General features: G+C 54.2%; 1 protein-coding gene across 3 annotated transcripts; it reads left to right on the top strand.

The window, feature by feature from the left end:
- The first annotated feature begins 6,199 nt into the window (after positions 1–6,199).
- LOC123104148 (induced stolen tip protein TUB8) lies at positions 6,200–12,220 on the top strand. 3 transcript variants are annotated; one of them, XM_044525901.1, is made up of 2 exons: positions 6,200–6,441; positions 6,655–7,358. In XM_044525901.1, the coding sequence occupies exons 1-2, from the start codon at positions 6,427–6,429 to the stop codon at positions 7,072–7,074; spliced, it is 435 nt and encodes a 144-aa protein (XP_044381836.1). In that variant the 5' UTR covers positions 6,200–6,426; the 3' UTR covers positions 7,075–7,358. The 3 variants fall into 3 exon arrangements, with proteins under 3 accessions (XP_044381836.1, XP_044381838.1, XP_044381839.1); XM_044525903.1 differs by lacking the exon at positions 6,655–7,358 and adding an exon at positions 11,467–12,220 and having other exon boundaries at positions 6,291–6,441; XM_044525904.1 differs by lacking the exons at positions 6,200–6,441; positions 6,655–7,358 and adding exons at positions 11,040–11,254; positions 11,467–12,220.
- The last annotated feature ends 1,262 nt before the right edge of the window (positions 12,221–13,482 follow it).

Here is a 13,482-nt window from a genome sequence, read left to right on the forward strand (position 1 = left end):
ACATGGGGGCACATCGCTGTCCGAGGCCGGTCATGGGCACTGTTGGGCGGGCCCCTCCCCACCGCCCCTAGCCGTGGCGCCACCTCACCCATCGCTTCCCGGTCATGGGCTCCAATCATCCCACTCCGGTCTCTGCGGCCAGCAACTCCGTGGCTCCAGTTGTGGCTGCATGGGTAACACATGGCACGGTGGTGCTGGGTCGAACTGGCGTGCGTGATGGCGACAACACACGGCACGGCCGCCGAAAGTGAGCAGCTACCTGGCCGGCGCGGTGCCACGGGAGATCACGGCGGTGGGTATGCAGACGGGGCCCGGGGTGACAGCCGGCCATGTCGACTACTATTTCTTCTGGGTGATATGGCACCCATCAGCCCGGCGGACCATCCTACTGGGCACTCGCCGGCGCATGTTGGATGCCCGGTGTGGACTCTCTCTCCGGTCGACGTCGAAAGCTCCTTGCCAGGTCATCTGATCATCTGAATGGCCGGTTTAAAGCGACGATAACGACGGGGGCCAGAATTTCTCGGAAAGATTTGCTGGGGCCAAAACCATACGGAAACAATTTGTTTAGAGGTGGAAGGAAGGTTACATGGGAAACCATGGTTGTTTAGCCATTTGCAAGAGCTCGGTTACCTTGTGCTTGTCAGTCTCCTGATCCTGATCCTGACCTTTCGGCGGCGGCCAGGGAAAAGATCAACGCGATTAATTAGTGGTGTGCTACTGCATATGAGTGTAATCTCGCTGTCTTGCTGATGAGTTCAGATCACTTTGCTTTTGCAAATTACCTTGTTTTGTAGGATGAGGTAGATCCATGGACGACAACTACCCCTGCGGCGCGGTGGTAATCGGCTTACGTATCATCTGTGCCACCTTTTGGTAAAGGTGGTAGAGGCCAGAGCAAGTAGACGAACCACAAAGGTGATATATCGCTCTCGACCGAGGCCATTCATTTGCTATAGTCATAATTGTTGTTGATGAACTCTGAAGCATGACACATGCAAGCTACTGCTACTACAGTAGCACTAGAACAGGGACGGCCGGACAGGATTCTGGCGGTGATTGCTTGGGGATCTGGAGTTGCTCTAACAAGAAACTTTGATCCATTTGACACCGTCTTATTATAAACTCAAAAAAAAATTAAAATACTTAGAGCATCTACAGCCGTGGCCTGCAAATCCGGGCCATCGATCGCCCACGGACGCACAAGGGCGCGCCCGCGTGGCTCTAACCGAGTACTGCTCAAATCATGTTGTCCATATCCGTGTTTCTCATATCCGGTCTCTCATATTCATACCAGCATTCAACGTAGATAAAAACAACGTAGATCATCACACAAACATAGACCGTAGAATTGGACAGATAAATGCACATTCCGATCATCAAAAAATTACCGACGGATGTCCAAAACATCACCAAAATTCACATAAATGACGGACACGTTCGAACTAGATTAGTAAAACCTTGAAATTAAAGACGAAGATGGCAGAGATTCACCACTTCTTCGCCGGCCCTTTGCCCTTCCGGTAGCCGGCGCAACTGTAGGCATTGGCGACTGCTGGCGGATCGTCCGAGTTGTCGGATGAGGAGTTGTGGTCCTTGTCATCGTCGGAGGTGTCGGAGAGGATGATGAACCCATTTGAGGAGCCGCGCGTCCTTGTCGGGCTTCGCCTGCATCCCAGGCAACAGCGCCCGGACTGCTCCGCCTTCCTTCTCTCCCTTTCCCGCATCTGATTCCGACATGCGCGTTCGTGCCAGCGGGGCGGGCACAAGCACCGACCGCTGCCCACGTGGGGGAGCAGCAGCTGGCGGGGGCAGGGGACGACGTAGGGGAGGCACGGATTGCGCAGGTCACCTGTTGGAGCTGCGCACAGGCCAGAAGGGGCCAGCGCCGACATGTGAGCTGCGCTGACGGGCATGTTGCGTCTGCAGCGAGGCTGCAGATCCAGAGCTGCCCCTAGTCTCCACCTTGGACCGCTCCAAGGCGATGCGGCGGGCAAACTCACAGTCTGGATTCAGCTCGAAGTCAGAGCAGCTGCCGAAGCTCGACATTGCGCCGGATTCGATCGGAATCGGCACGGGGAGAGAAGAGGACAGAGCGCGAGAGGAAATTTGCGGTTTGCCACCAGAGACGCCCTTAGAAAATTATTAACACTACTTACGAATATGCATGTACTCCCTCCGTCCGGAAATATTTGTCATCAAAATGGATAAAAAAGGATGTATCTAGAACTAAAATACACCTCCTTTTATTCATCTTGATGACAAGTATTTTCGGACGAAGGGAGTAGCAAACATATAGACCATAATAAGATACAGACTCGCATCACATCATATCTAAAAATACGAAAACTCATACCTACTGCCGAAAAAGAAAGTCTATACATGTTCCCTCAAAAGAAAAGGTCTATACATCTAAACTAGCATAGGCCGGGTGGGCACGTACCCTGAGATGGAGAGCTAACCTAAGGGCATCTCCAACAGTTGTAATGCTCCTGTTTGGTTTCAAATAAGTCACCAAATTATAAGTCGAAAAGTGTAAAAAGTGACTTATTTTGCCAAACGGACTCAATTTATAAGTCACCTTAACTTATAAGTCATAAGTTGCTCCACCCCAACTTAAAACTTATAAGTCACTCCTTTTGCATGGGTCCCATCACCTTTACATAAAAAAACAAGGTAGAAAGGTATGCTCAGGTGACTTAGGGCATCTCCAGCCGTTCGGCCCCCCAGGGCGCCTAAATAGAGCGGCCTGGGGCGTGCCGGCGCTAGTTCGGCCCCTGGGAGCGACCTAACTCCCAGTCACGCCCCCAAGCGCCGGTCCCAGGATGCGGGAAATTTAAAACTTGGTCGTACCTGCCCTCAAAAGACGCCACAAATCTGGCGATCGGACGTAGTCTGGTGTTACAAAAAACAGAGCGTCGCACGCCGCAAGTTCGTGTGCATGATTCATTCGGCGGGGTCGGCTCCAGGCGTTGGCGGAGTCGGCGTGCTCGGGCTCGGCGGTGTCGGAGCTGCTTCGGTGTTGGGCTGTGTCGGTGCGGCTTCGGCACTGCTGGGCGGCGACGTAGATGCGTCGTTCGGGCTTGGCGTCCGTGTGGTCGTGGGCGCGGGAGCTTGCGCTGTCGGCGTCGTCGGCGTTGCCGTCCGCATATGATTCAGGATGAGGCCGCGCTCCGCCATGTACCACGCCCTGAGCTCCTCGTCGTCGCTCTGGAGCATGTCTGCCCCGCCCATCAGAAAAGCCATGTCGGTGTTCCTCTTCTTCGCGACGACGTTCGTCCGGAGCAGGTCGAGCTTGATGGCGCTGTTCTTCATTAGCGACGACCACCGCGCCTCGGTCTTCTCTTCACGTAGGACGGCCCGGGCCTGGGCGTCAGCGAGGCAATGCTCGATGGACTCCTGTACTCGCGCGGTTGCCGCGTCGGCGTTTTTCCCCTTCTTTGCCAATTTGTGGCCGTCCGGCCGCCCCTCACTCGCGCCCGGAGTCGTCGCGTCCGGCTTGTATGTCTCCTTGGCCTTGTCGAGGGCACGTCGGACTTCCGCCCACTTCTCGCACTTGTCAATGCGCTTGTAGACGTGGAGGTGCTTGAAGTCGGCGTCTTGGTTGTCTCCCCGATACATGGCGAACATACGCAGCAGCTGCGCGGAGGAACAAACAGTTGGCGGGCGGCGGGCGTAGCCGACGAAGATATGCGGGCGAACGGTGTGCGTACCTGATCCTCAACGCTGGCGCCGCTCTCCGGGCGAGCCGCGACCTCCTCGACGATTCCATGCCATTTGTTGCACGCCAACTAGATACGCCCCCAATGGTTCGCCATCGCCATGGAGCCGCGCTGCATGTAGACGCCTTTGAAGTACGGGTCGACGAGCTTCCGCTCGTCGAACTCGGCCTTGATGCGGTCCCAGTACGTCTCCAAGCTCTGGTTCGCGCCGGTGGTCGGGTCGAGGCAGACGATTTTTCATGCTTCGGCGAGGCATTCCACCTCCTTGGACGTCCACTTGATGCGCGGTTCGCCTGACCTAGCCGCCCGCTTCTTCTTCTTCTGGCGCCCCTTCATCGGAACAGGAGCCGGCTCCTCCTCCTCCTCCTCCTCCTCCTCGTCCTCCTCCTCCCCGGGTTCCTGCGCTTCGTGCGCGTCCTCGCCATAGACGTAGCCGAGCTCGGCCTCCATGTCGCCATTGAGATCCACTACCTCGTCCTGGGTGGCGAACCCGGGAGACGCGGCGGTCGCGGTCGATCCTGTCGCGATGATGTCGTCCATGTCGGCTCCTGTGTCGTCGGCATCGCCGAGGTGCGAGAAGGGCAGCGGACCACGTCGGAGATGGGGCGTCGGTGTGGACGCGTAGGTGACGGGCGGCGAGTAGTTGTATGGAGGGTACTGCACGCCAACGAATGCGGGCGAGGGTGTGCGCGTCGCGGGGTGGCCATGGGGGAAGGTCACGTTTGGGTTGAACCCCCTGTGCGCGTCGCCGTCGGCGTAGCCGGGCGACGACGATCCCCATGGAGAGCCGATGCCTTGATGTCCCCAGGGCGCGTACTGGGCGTGGCTGATGGCGGGTGGATTCATCATCCCCGCGTGGTCGACCAATGAGGAAGACGCCGCCGCACGCGCCGCGTTGTCGCGGGCCTTCTTGGCAATGGCCCTGTTCCGCCAGTCGGTGGTGACTGTGTCGCGTCGCTGGACTTCCACCCTCCACTCGGCGCTCGACATGCCCGGTGGCTTCGATAGCGGCGCCCTCGGCTTCCTCTGCTTCGGCTGGGCCACGGTGCCAGACGTGGTTGCCGCCGTGCGCGGCATGGCATACTTCTTCGGCGGCATGGCGGCGACTGGAAGGCGAGCTGGAGGGGGTTTGGCGGGAGAAAGGGAGAGAATGGCGGGAGGAAGGCGAGCGAGCGGGAGAGATGCGAGGGAAAACGTCAAGAAACGGCGGGAAAAGGCCCTCGGGTCGCCGCCAGGGCGGGCCCACGCGCCTTTTTCGCTTGCGCCGGCTCCCCAAGCGCCCCTCAGGGCGCCGGGTTCGGCCTGGGTCCGCCGGCACCAGTTTTTGCCCGAGCCGGCGAAAAACGGGCTTCTGGGGGCGCGACTGGGCCGTTTTTCTGGCGCCGGCGCGGCAAAATCTCCTGGGGAGGGCCTGTTGGGGGCGCGACTGGAGATGCCCTTATAAGTCAGGTGGTAACCAAACAGACGTGACTTATAAGTCACTGATTTTAAGCCACCTGACTTATAAGTCAGGTGACTTATTGGAACCAAACAGGCCCTAAGATAGATGTTGATAAATTTGCCATCTAGGACATAGTGATGATGTGGCATGTAATAAATGCGGAGAGAGGGAGAGAGAGCAAGGTTGTATGTAGATTAACCAACAACGTTTACACAAGCTCCAAGGTGAAATAGAGAGCAAGCACATTTATTTTCTTATCATCTATTGGATAACTTAGATACACTCCATTGGAATAGTTGTATGATAGTTTGTTGGTTGATGACATGGACATTTTATCAATAAAACTAACATACAACCTATTGAAGATGCCCTAAATAAATTCCAAAATCAAAAGCACAACTATTCAAGAGCCCACGTTCATTGGTTAACTGCATTATCTTGACGCCAACCCCGACAGCCGCCCCTGTTCGCGCCATCATAATCTCGTACGAAGCAAACACTAATCAAACCCGTTTTGATCCAGATATCACAGATCGGTCGAATCTCTCTCCCCGAGAATTACTAGAGCTAAATCGGCGAGAGCATAATTTAATCTGACTGGGACCGACGATCCGATGGAAAGGACGGCGCGGACCGTGCCGGAACGATGAGATGCGCACACCTCAAGGCTAGCTAGACCTACAACGCAAAAGAGAGCTCCACTTGCCCCTCGCCACTGCCACGAGGGATCAGATTTGGCCAGCACACGACACGCCTCAACGTACACTGGAATTTATGGGAAAATGAACTCTAGAACCTCTCGCTGCCTTTGATCGAATGCATATGTGTGTGTGACACGATCCGTCCCGATCGCGCACCATGTGGAGCGAGATGAACTAGACGCCGGCCGTGCATCGAGGCACTGTTGCATGGTGCACACCCTGGTCTGTTCTTCGGACCCTTTTCCCTAGTGTCATGACTCACGGGCCACCTTTAGTTGGATGGCATGACACGTCGTCCGGACGTGCTCATTTGCATATACAGCTCCCGAGATTCCCGATCATCATGAGATGGACTCGACTTGTTTATTTTCTTTGGCGTCTGAATTTCGTTTGTGTTGTCCCCGTTTTGGCCTCCGGAGGCCGCTATATATAGCCCCTCCACCCCGACCCATTCCTCCACACACACACACGCGAGCCTCACACTCTCTGATCACAGTAGGACTAGCTTCAGCTAGCCTGCAGCGTCTGCCACTCCGGGCATTTTCTTGCATCAACCACGGCAATGGCCACCGCTGATGTACGTATAGCTTGCCTCGATCGTCGTCTATTCTCTTTTCGTATGCTCCGATCGATGATCGTTTCGATTGTTTCTTTACCCTTTGATCTGTTTATTATATGTGTGATCTGACGAACGGCCGGGTGATCATGATTGTTTCTTTACCTCGAGATCGGTTTGTGTATGTGTTATACATGTGCGTGCTGCTAATGAACGAAACTGTGCGTCGTGCAGGTCCAGAACCCGACGGCCGCGCTGACGGAGGAGGCGCCCGCGGTGGAGACGCCCGTCGCCGCCGAGGAGGTTGCTAAGACAGAGGAGGTCCCCGCGCCGGTGGAGGCCGAAGTCGAGGCGCCTGCCCCCGTCGAGGTTGAGGCGACCAAGGAGGACGCACCGGCCGCCGCCGAGACGAAGGAGACCAAGGAGCCCGAGCCAGCAGCTGCTGCCGAGCCGGAGGCCGAGGCGCCGAAAGAGCCAGCCGTGGTCGAGACAGAGACCAAGGAGGCGGTGGCAGAGGCCGAGCCGGCGGTGGCAGAGGAGGTGAAGGAGGAGGCGGCGCCTGCTGCCGAGCCGGAGGTGGCGGCCGTCGCCGAGGAAGCACCTGCTGCTGCGGAGGAGGAGCCGGCCGCCGCGGTGGCCAGCGTCAGCGTGTGAGGCGCGCGGTGGAGGGCAACTGGCTGGGTCAGCGTCCACGACGGCGGCCGTGTGCTCCTACGTGGCAACGGCGTGATGCTGAGTCAGCCAGTGGAGTGGACTGGAGTGCTACTTTTTACTACGAGTACTAGGTGTGGAGTGGAGTGGAGTGCTATGCGCGGGGTCGCGTGACGTGGCCTAAATAAAAGTGTTGTCGGTCAGCATCGAGCGAGCGACGCAGTGCCACTCTAGATAATGTATGCTTTTTATTTTGTCGACAAGACATGATTCATTATTTCTACGGACATCTGTTTTCTCTTTGCATGGCAAACATAAACCTTGTTTATCTTAATTTAGATTTCTATAACCGTGCGCCGTTGGTATGAGCTACACACGCATGCATGCCCGGTCAGCATGCATATAGTAGCCGCATTTGTTAGAAATAATGGCTCAACCTGTGAATAATTTCTGAAATCACAAATTGGCCCATGTGTAAATTGGCAAGTGGTGGTTCTAATTCTAAAGTTTATTAAAACATCGAAAGTTGAAAAGATGTGATAACTCGTTATATAGTGGACTCTCTCCATCACATTAAGTCATGTGGCATGGAGAGAAAGAGAGAACCCCACGCGCACGCTCGCATCGTCGCCTCACCAGGCTCGGGTTGGGCTCGGACTGGGGTGGCACAGGCATGCGACATGCGTGTGAATTGTCCGCCGCACGTTTACCTTGCCGGCTCAACCCAGGGCCGGGGCGGCGCGGGCGTGTGACATGCGCATGAATGGTTCGGCGAAATCCTCCATGCAGCAGGTCTCCGAACCCTTCGTCCTTACGAACCCGCATTGGTAGAGGACGAATTAGGTTTTTGTAAAGTGCTTCACATGACTGCTCAATCTCGCCATCGCTGGTTGTCTTCGACCAAGGTAAGGCGCTACCGCGCGGCATCTTACTAACTCTGCTTCGACCGGTCTTCACCAAGGTCATCGTCCATAACATCGCCGCCCCTGCAATAGCCACGGCTACGTCATCGGTGAACGATCAGTACGAGCACCATGATATGATCATGTCTCTAGTTATGTAATTTTAGTAATGAATTATTTTCTGAAATTAATCACAAAATTGTCTAATTTTCCAACAGCCTTCTGTATGGCCAATCAATGCATCATTTTCTTTTTAACTTACCAAAGCTCAGTTCACTCATTTGCTTGACAATGATGGAGCAGACAAAAGAAATATATATTTTTACTTTATTTCGAAACTGAAGTTAGCAGATGGCAAATGCAGCCAAAGAAATACCAAAGGCACGTACGAGCTGGAGTTTTTTAATCTTACATGTTGAAAAAGAAAACTTATCGTTCAATCAGGCAGCCTGCTTTGCACAAAATTTCGGCTTGTCGTACCCGACGATAGACAGCCCGCTGAGGTGGATCACAGGTGGCCGCAGGCCGGCGCTGGAGGCACATCACACGTCGATCATTCACAGGTGGAAATGGAACCCAGTGCACACCGCTGGGCACTGTGCGGCGGGCCCCGCTCCACCGTCCCTAGCCGTGGAGCCACCTCAGCATGGCTTCCGGGTCATGGGCTCCAATCATCCCGTTGCCGCTCACTGCGCCCGACGATTCCGTGGCCCGAAATGTGGTGGCTCTACGGCTATCACCTTCAGCTTCACAAAGGATCAGACCCATCTCGATCGCCAGCACGCAAGTTTTGGGCGGTGCGCCTCGATCGAACTGGCGTACGCGATGGCGACCACACATGCCACGGCCGCCGAAAGTGAGCAGCTACCTGGCCGGCTGGCCGTGCGGTGCCACGGGAGATCACGGCGGTGGGTATGTAGGCGGGGCCCGGGGTGACAGACTACTATGGGCCAGTTCTTTTCGGCGATTCTTTCAGAATTGCCCCCCTCTGCAGCTTCTTCTAGAATCGAAACTTCATTTTTTTTACAATCGAACTGGCCTTATATCTTCTAGTGCTAATTAGCTAGGGTTGTAAAAAACATATGGAATGGTGATTCTGGGAGAAGCTGGGGAGGGAGGCGATTCTGGTAGAATCGGCCAAAAGAACTGGCCCTATATCTTCTGGGTGATATGTCACCAATCAGCCCAGCGGACCATCCTACTGGACACTCGCCGGCGCATGTTGGATGCCCGGTGTGGACTCTCCCTCCGGTCGACGTCGAAAGCTCCTTGCTCACCGCTTTCCATGTCATCAGAAGATCTGAACGAAATGGCCGGTTTAAAGCAGTGACAACGACGGCGGCGAGAATTTCTCGAAAAGATAGCTGCCCAACCCCATCATCTTCCTCCTCCGCTGGGGCCAAAACCATCTGGAAACAAATAGTTTAGACGAGGAAGGAAGATTACATAGGAAACCTCATTTGTAAGAGCTCAGCTACCTCGTGCACATCTGCCTTTCAGCGGCAGTGACTGACCGGCGAGGAAAACGATCAGGTGGCGAGGCGCCACCAGCGCGATTAATTAGTGGCGTGCTACTGCGTGATGGGGGATGGAGTTGATCGATCATCGATGGACAACCACCCCTGCGGCGCGGTAGTAATCGGCTTGCATATATCTACGCTAGCTTTTGGGCAAAGGTGGCGGACGCCGGAGCAAGTAGACGAGCCACAAAGCCAAAGGTGACGGGGGACAACCGTTCATTTGCTGTCATAATTGTTGCCGATCAACTCTGAAGCATGACACATGCAAGCTACTACTCCCTTCGTTCCTAAATATAAGTCTTTTTAAACATTTCAAATGAAACACAACATACGTATGTATGTAAACATATTTTAGAGTGTAGATTCATTCATTTTGTTTCGTATGTAGTCATTTGGTGGAATCTCTAGAAAGACTTATATTTAGGAACGGAGGGAGTACTACAGTAGCACTATAGCAGGGACATGATTCCAGCGGTGATTGCTTGGGGATTTGGATGTTGCCCTCACAAGAAACGTTGATCCATTTGGCACAATTTGATAGTACATAAGAAAACTTTAACCCATTCTTTTTCTAGAAAGGAAAAGTAGTGTTCGAATAGAAGAGGGTGTGCCTTAAGCAAATACTCCATACACCGTTTAACTAGGACCTTAAGTAGATCATATCATACGTCAGTCGACCAAAACCACACATACACTGCTGGCGAAGAAAGTCTATATAGTATCTAGCGTAGCAAAGGCCGGGTGGCCACGTACCCTGAGATGGAGAGCTAACCTAAATTCCAAAACCAAATCGAGACTATTCAGGCGCGCACATTGATTGGTTGCAAGTGCATTGTCTTGACGCCAACCCCGACAGCCGCCCCTGTTCAGCTATCATAATCTCGTACGAAAACAGACGCTAATCAAATACGCCTCGTACGTTTTGATCCAAATCACAGATCGAATCGCCCTCCCTCCCTCCCTCAGAATTACAGCTGAATCGATGAGAGCATATTTTAATCGGCTGGGGATCCATGATCCGATGAAAAGGACGGCGCAGAACGTGCAAGAAACGACGAGATGTGTTGTGTACACCTGAAAGGTGCGCTTGCCTGTTGCCACTGCCACCAGGGATCAGATTTGGCCATCGCCCATCACACTACACACACATCAATGGGACAGGGTTGATCATACACGAAAACTTATGGGAAATGGAAAATAAATTCAAGAATTTCGCTGCTTTTCTAGAGAGAGAGAGAGAGTGTGTGTGTGTGTGTGTGTGTGTGTGTGTGTGTGTGTGTGTGTGTGTGTGTGTGTGTGTGTGTGTGTGTGTGTGTGTGACACGATCCGTCCCGATCGCGCACCATGTGGAGCGAGATGAACTAGACGCCGGCCGTGCATCGAGGCACTGTTGCATGGTGCACACCCTGGTCTGTTCTTCGGACCCTTTTCCCTAGTGTCATGACTCACGGGCCACCTTTAGTTGGATGGCATGACACGTCGTCCGGACGTGCTCATTTGCATATACAGCTCCCGAGATTCCCGATCATCATGAGATGGACTCGACTTGTTTATTTTCTTTGGCGTCTGAATTTCGTTTGTGTTGTCCCCGTTTTGGCCTCCGGAGGCCGCTATATATAGCCCCTCCACCCCGACCCATTGCTCCACACATACACACGCGAGCCTCACACTCTCTGATCAGAGTAGCACTAGCTTCAGCTAGCCAGCCTCTGCCACTCCGGTCATTTTCTTGCATCCACGACGGCAATGGCCACCGCTGATGTACGTAGCTTGCCTCGATCGTCGTCTATTCTCTTTTCGTATGCTCCGATCGATGATCGTTTTGATTGTTTCTTTACCCTTTGATCTGTTTATTATATGTGTGATCTGACGAACGGCCGGGTGATCATAATCATGATGGAGCTAGATCGGTTTGTGTATGTATGTCTTGACATGTGCGTGGTGGTAATGAAAGTACGTGTGCAAACTTGCAGGTCCAGAACCCATCGGCCGCGCTGACGGAGGAGGCGCCCGCGGTGGAGAAGCCGGTCGCCGCCGAGGAGGTCGCGAAGACGGAGGAAGCCCCCGCGCCGGTGGAGGCCGAAGTCGAGGCGCCTGCCCCCGTCGAGGTTGAGGAGACCAAGGAGGAGGCGCCGGCAGCAGTTGAGGCAGAGGAGACGAAGGAGCCCGAGCCAGCAGCTGCGGCCGAACCGGAGGCCGAGGCGCCCGCCGTGGTCGAGACAGAGACCAAGGAGGCCGTGGCTGAGGCAGAGCCGGCGGCGGCCGAGGAGGTGAAGGAAGAGGCGGCGCCTGCTGCCGAGGCCGAGCCGGCCGCTCCCGCTGCTGCTGAGGAAGCACCGGTGGAGGCAGCCGCGGCCGCGGTGGCCAGCGTCAGCGTGTGAGGCGCCAGCGCGCGCGGAGGAGGAGCTGGCTGGGTCAGCGTCGACGGCGGCGGCCGTGTGCTCCTACGTGGCACGGCGTGATGCTGAGTCAGCCAGTGGAGTGGTGCTACTTTTTACTAGGTGTGGAGTGGGAGTGCTATGCGCGGGGTCGCGTGACGTGGGCTAAATAAAAGTGTTGTCGGGGCCAGTCGACGCCCAGTGTCGGGTCAGCAGCGAGCGAGCGAGCGACGCAGCGCCACTCGCCGGCACCCGTGTGCCTGCGTCTGCTCAGCTGGAGCTTTGTTGCGGTGTGTGTCACAGTGTCAGTTCCACCTATGATCGATCGGTATCCTATCCGGTTTGTGTACGTCTCTGGAGGATGATCTCCAGCTAACTTACCACTTTACCGATCCATCTAGACGAATAACGTAGGCGTATATATAGATCCGGCGATCGCCGGCGCCGGTGGCTTCTTCCTTGGTTTATTCAGATTCAGACCCGCGCAGTTCCGGTCGGTAAGCAAACAGTGCTGCATTTTTTTGAGCCAAAACACGAAACGTCGACATACGAAGATCGACGATGCGCCGCATCCGCATCTGCCATGCGAGATCCGGCCAAGGTGGACGGTGCTTCGGTGCCTTAAGGCACCCACCTTTATGTCTATAACATGTGGGCCCAACAGGTAGCTGATCCACATGTTAGTGACCCAAATGCAGGTGTCTTTAAGGCACCGAAGCTGCGTCCGGCCAAGGTCCGGGGTAGAAAGATGGGATTCTGATTTCTGAACCGGGAAGGGACGGCTAAGTGGTGGCTGTTTCACTTTCACCGAGGACAGCAAGCACGGCATGGTCGACGGCAGACGCATCTCCTCATGTCTTTCGTCGTCCACCAGAGAACCTCTCTCTGAAAAATGTATATGCACCCCCATTGGTTATTGATGGTCACCGCGGCCGGGGCACTGCTTCAGGCATAGACCCAGACTAGGGGGAGGAAATGCAGGGCAGTCAAGGAGATGTTCACAGTAGAGCGCGCGCAGCGGAAATTCGTTCAACAACTTAGTCTGAAGTTCCTCGCTCTTGGTGGAATACGCAAAGCAGTAGTATGTAGGAGTATGTCCACCGGTGTAGAATATGTACTCGTACTTGTGGTTCCAGAACACATATAGGCCCTGGAACTTTCAGGGCATGTACAATGATTCTATCTTAAAAATGCCACCTAGAATAAATAAGAGGTACTGCCTTGAACTAAAACCACGACAAGTAATATGAAACAGAGGGAGTAATATCATCGGAGGTCATAGAACTTGTACTCGATGATTCAGTTTGGCGCTACAACTTTGAAAATACAGATTTTCAGATACTTAATTTGACTCAAGCGTGCACGTACGGTCACAGAATATGTATGTGGAGGTATTAATGTGTATGACCCCACCTGTCAGTGAGTAATAGTGCCCGGCCGATGTCATATTTGCAGAAAACACCCTTGTATTTTTTATTCTCGGGAAAAGACAACCACCATGGCGCATTTACACAAAATCCTCTCGCATATTCTTTCCAGAAAAGCCAACACTGTGAAAAATAACACAAAAAATGGCGTTGCCATATATCGAACTCACAACCAAAGTTTCCA

This window comes from Triticum aestivum, chromosome 5A (genome assembly GCF_018294505.1).
Source record: "Triticum aestivum cultivar Chinese Spring chromosome 5A, IWGSC CS RefSeq v2.1, whole genome shotgun sequence".
In the NCBI taxonomy this organism is placed as follows: Eukaryota; Viridiplantae; Streptophyta; class Magnoliopsida; order Poales; family Poaceae; genus Triticum; species Triticum aestivum.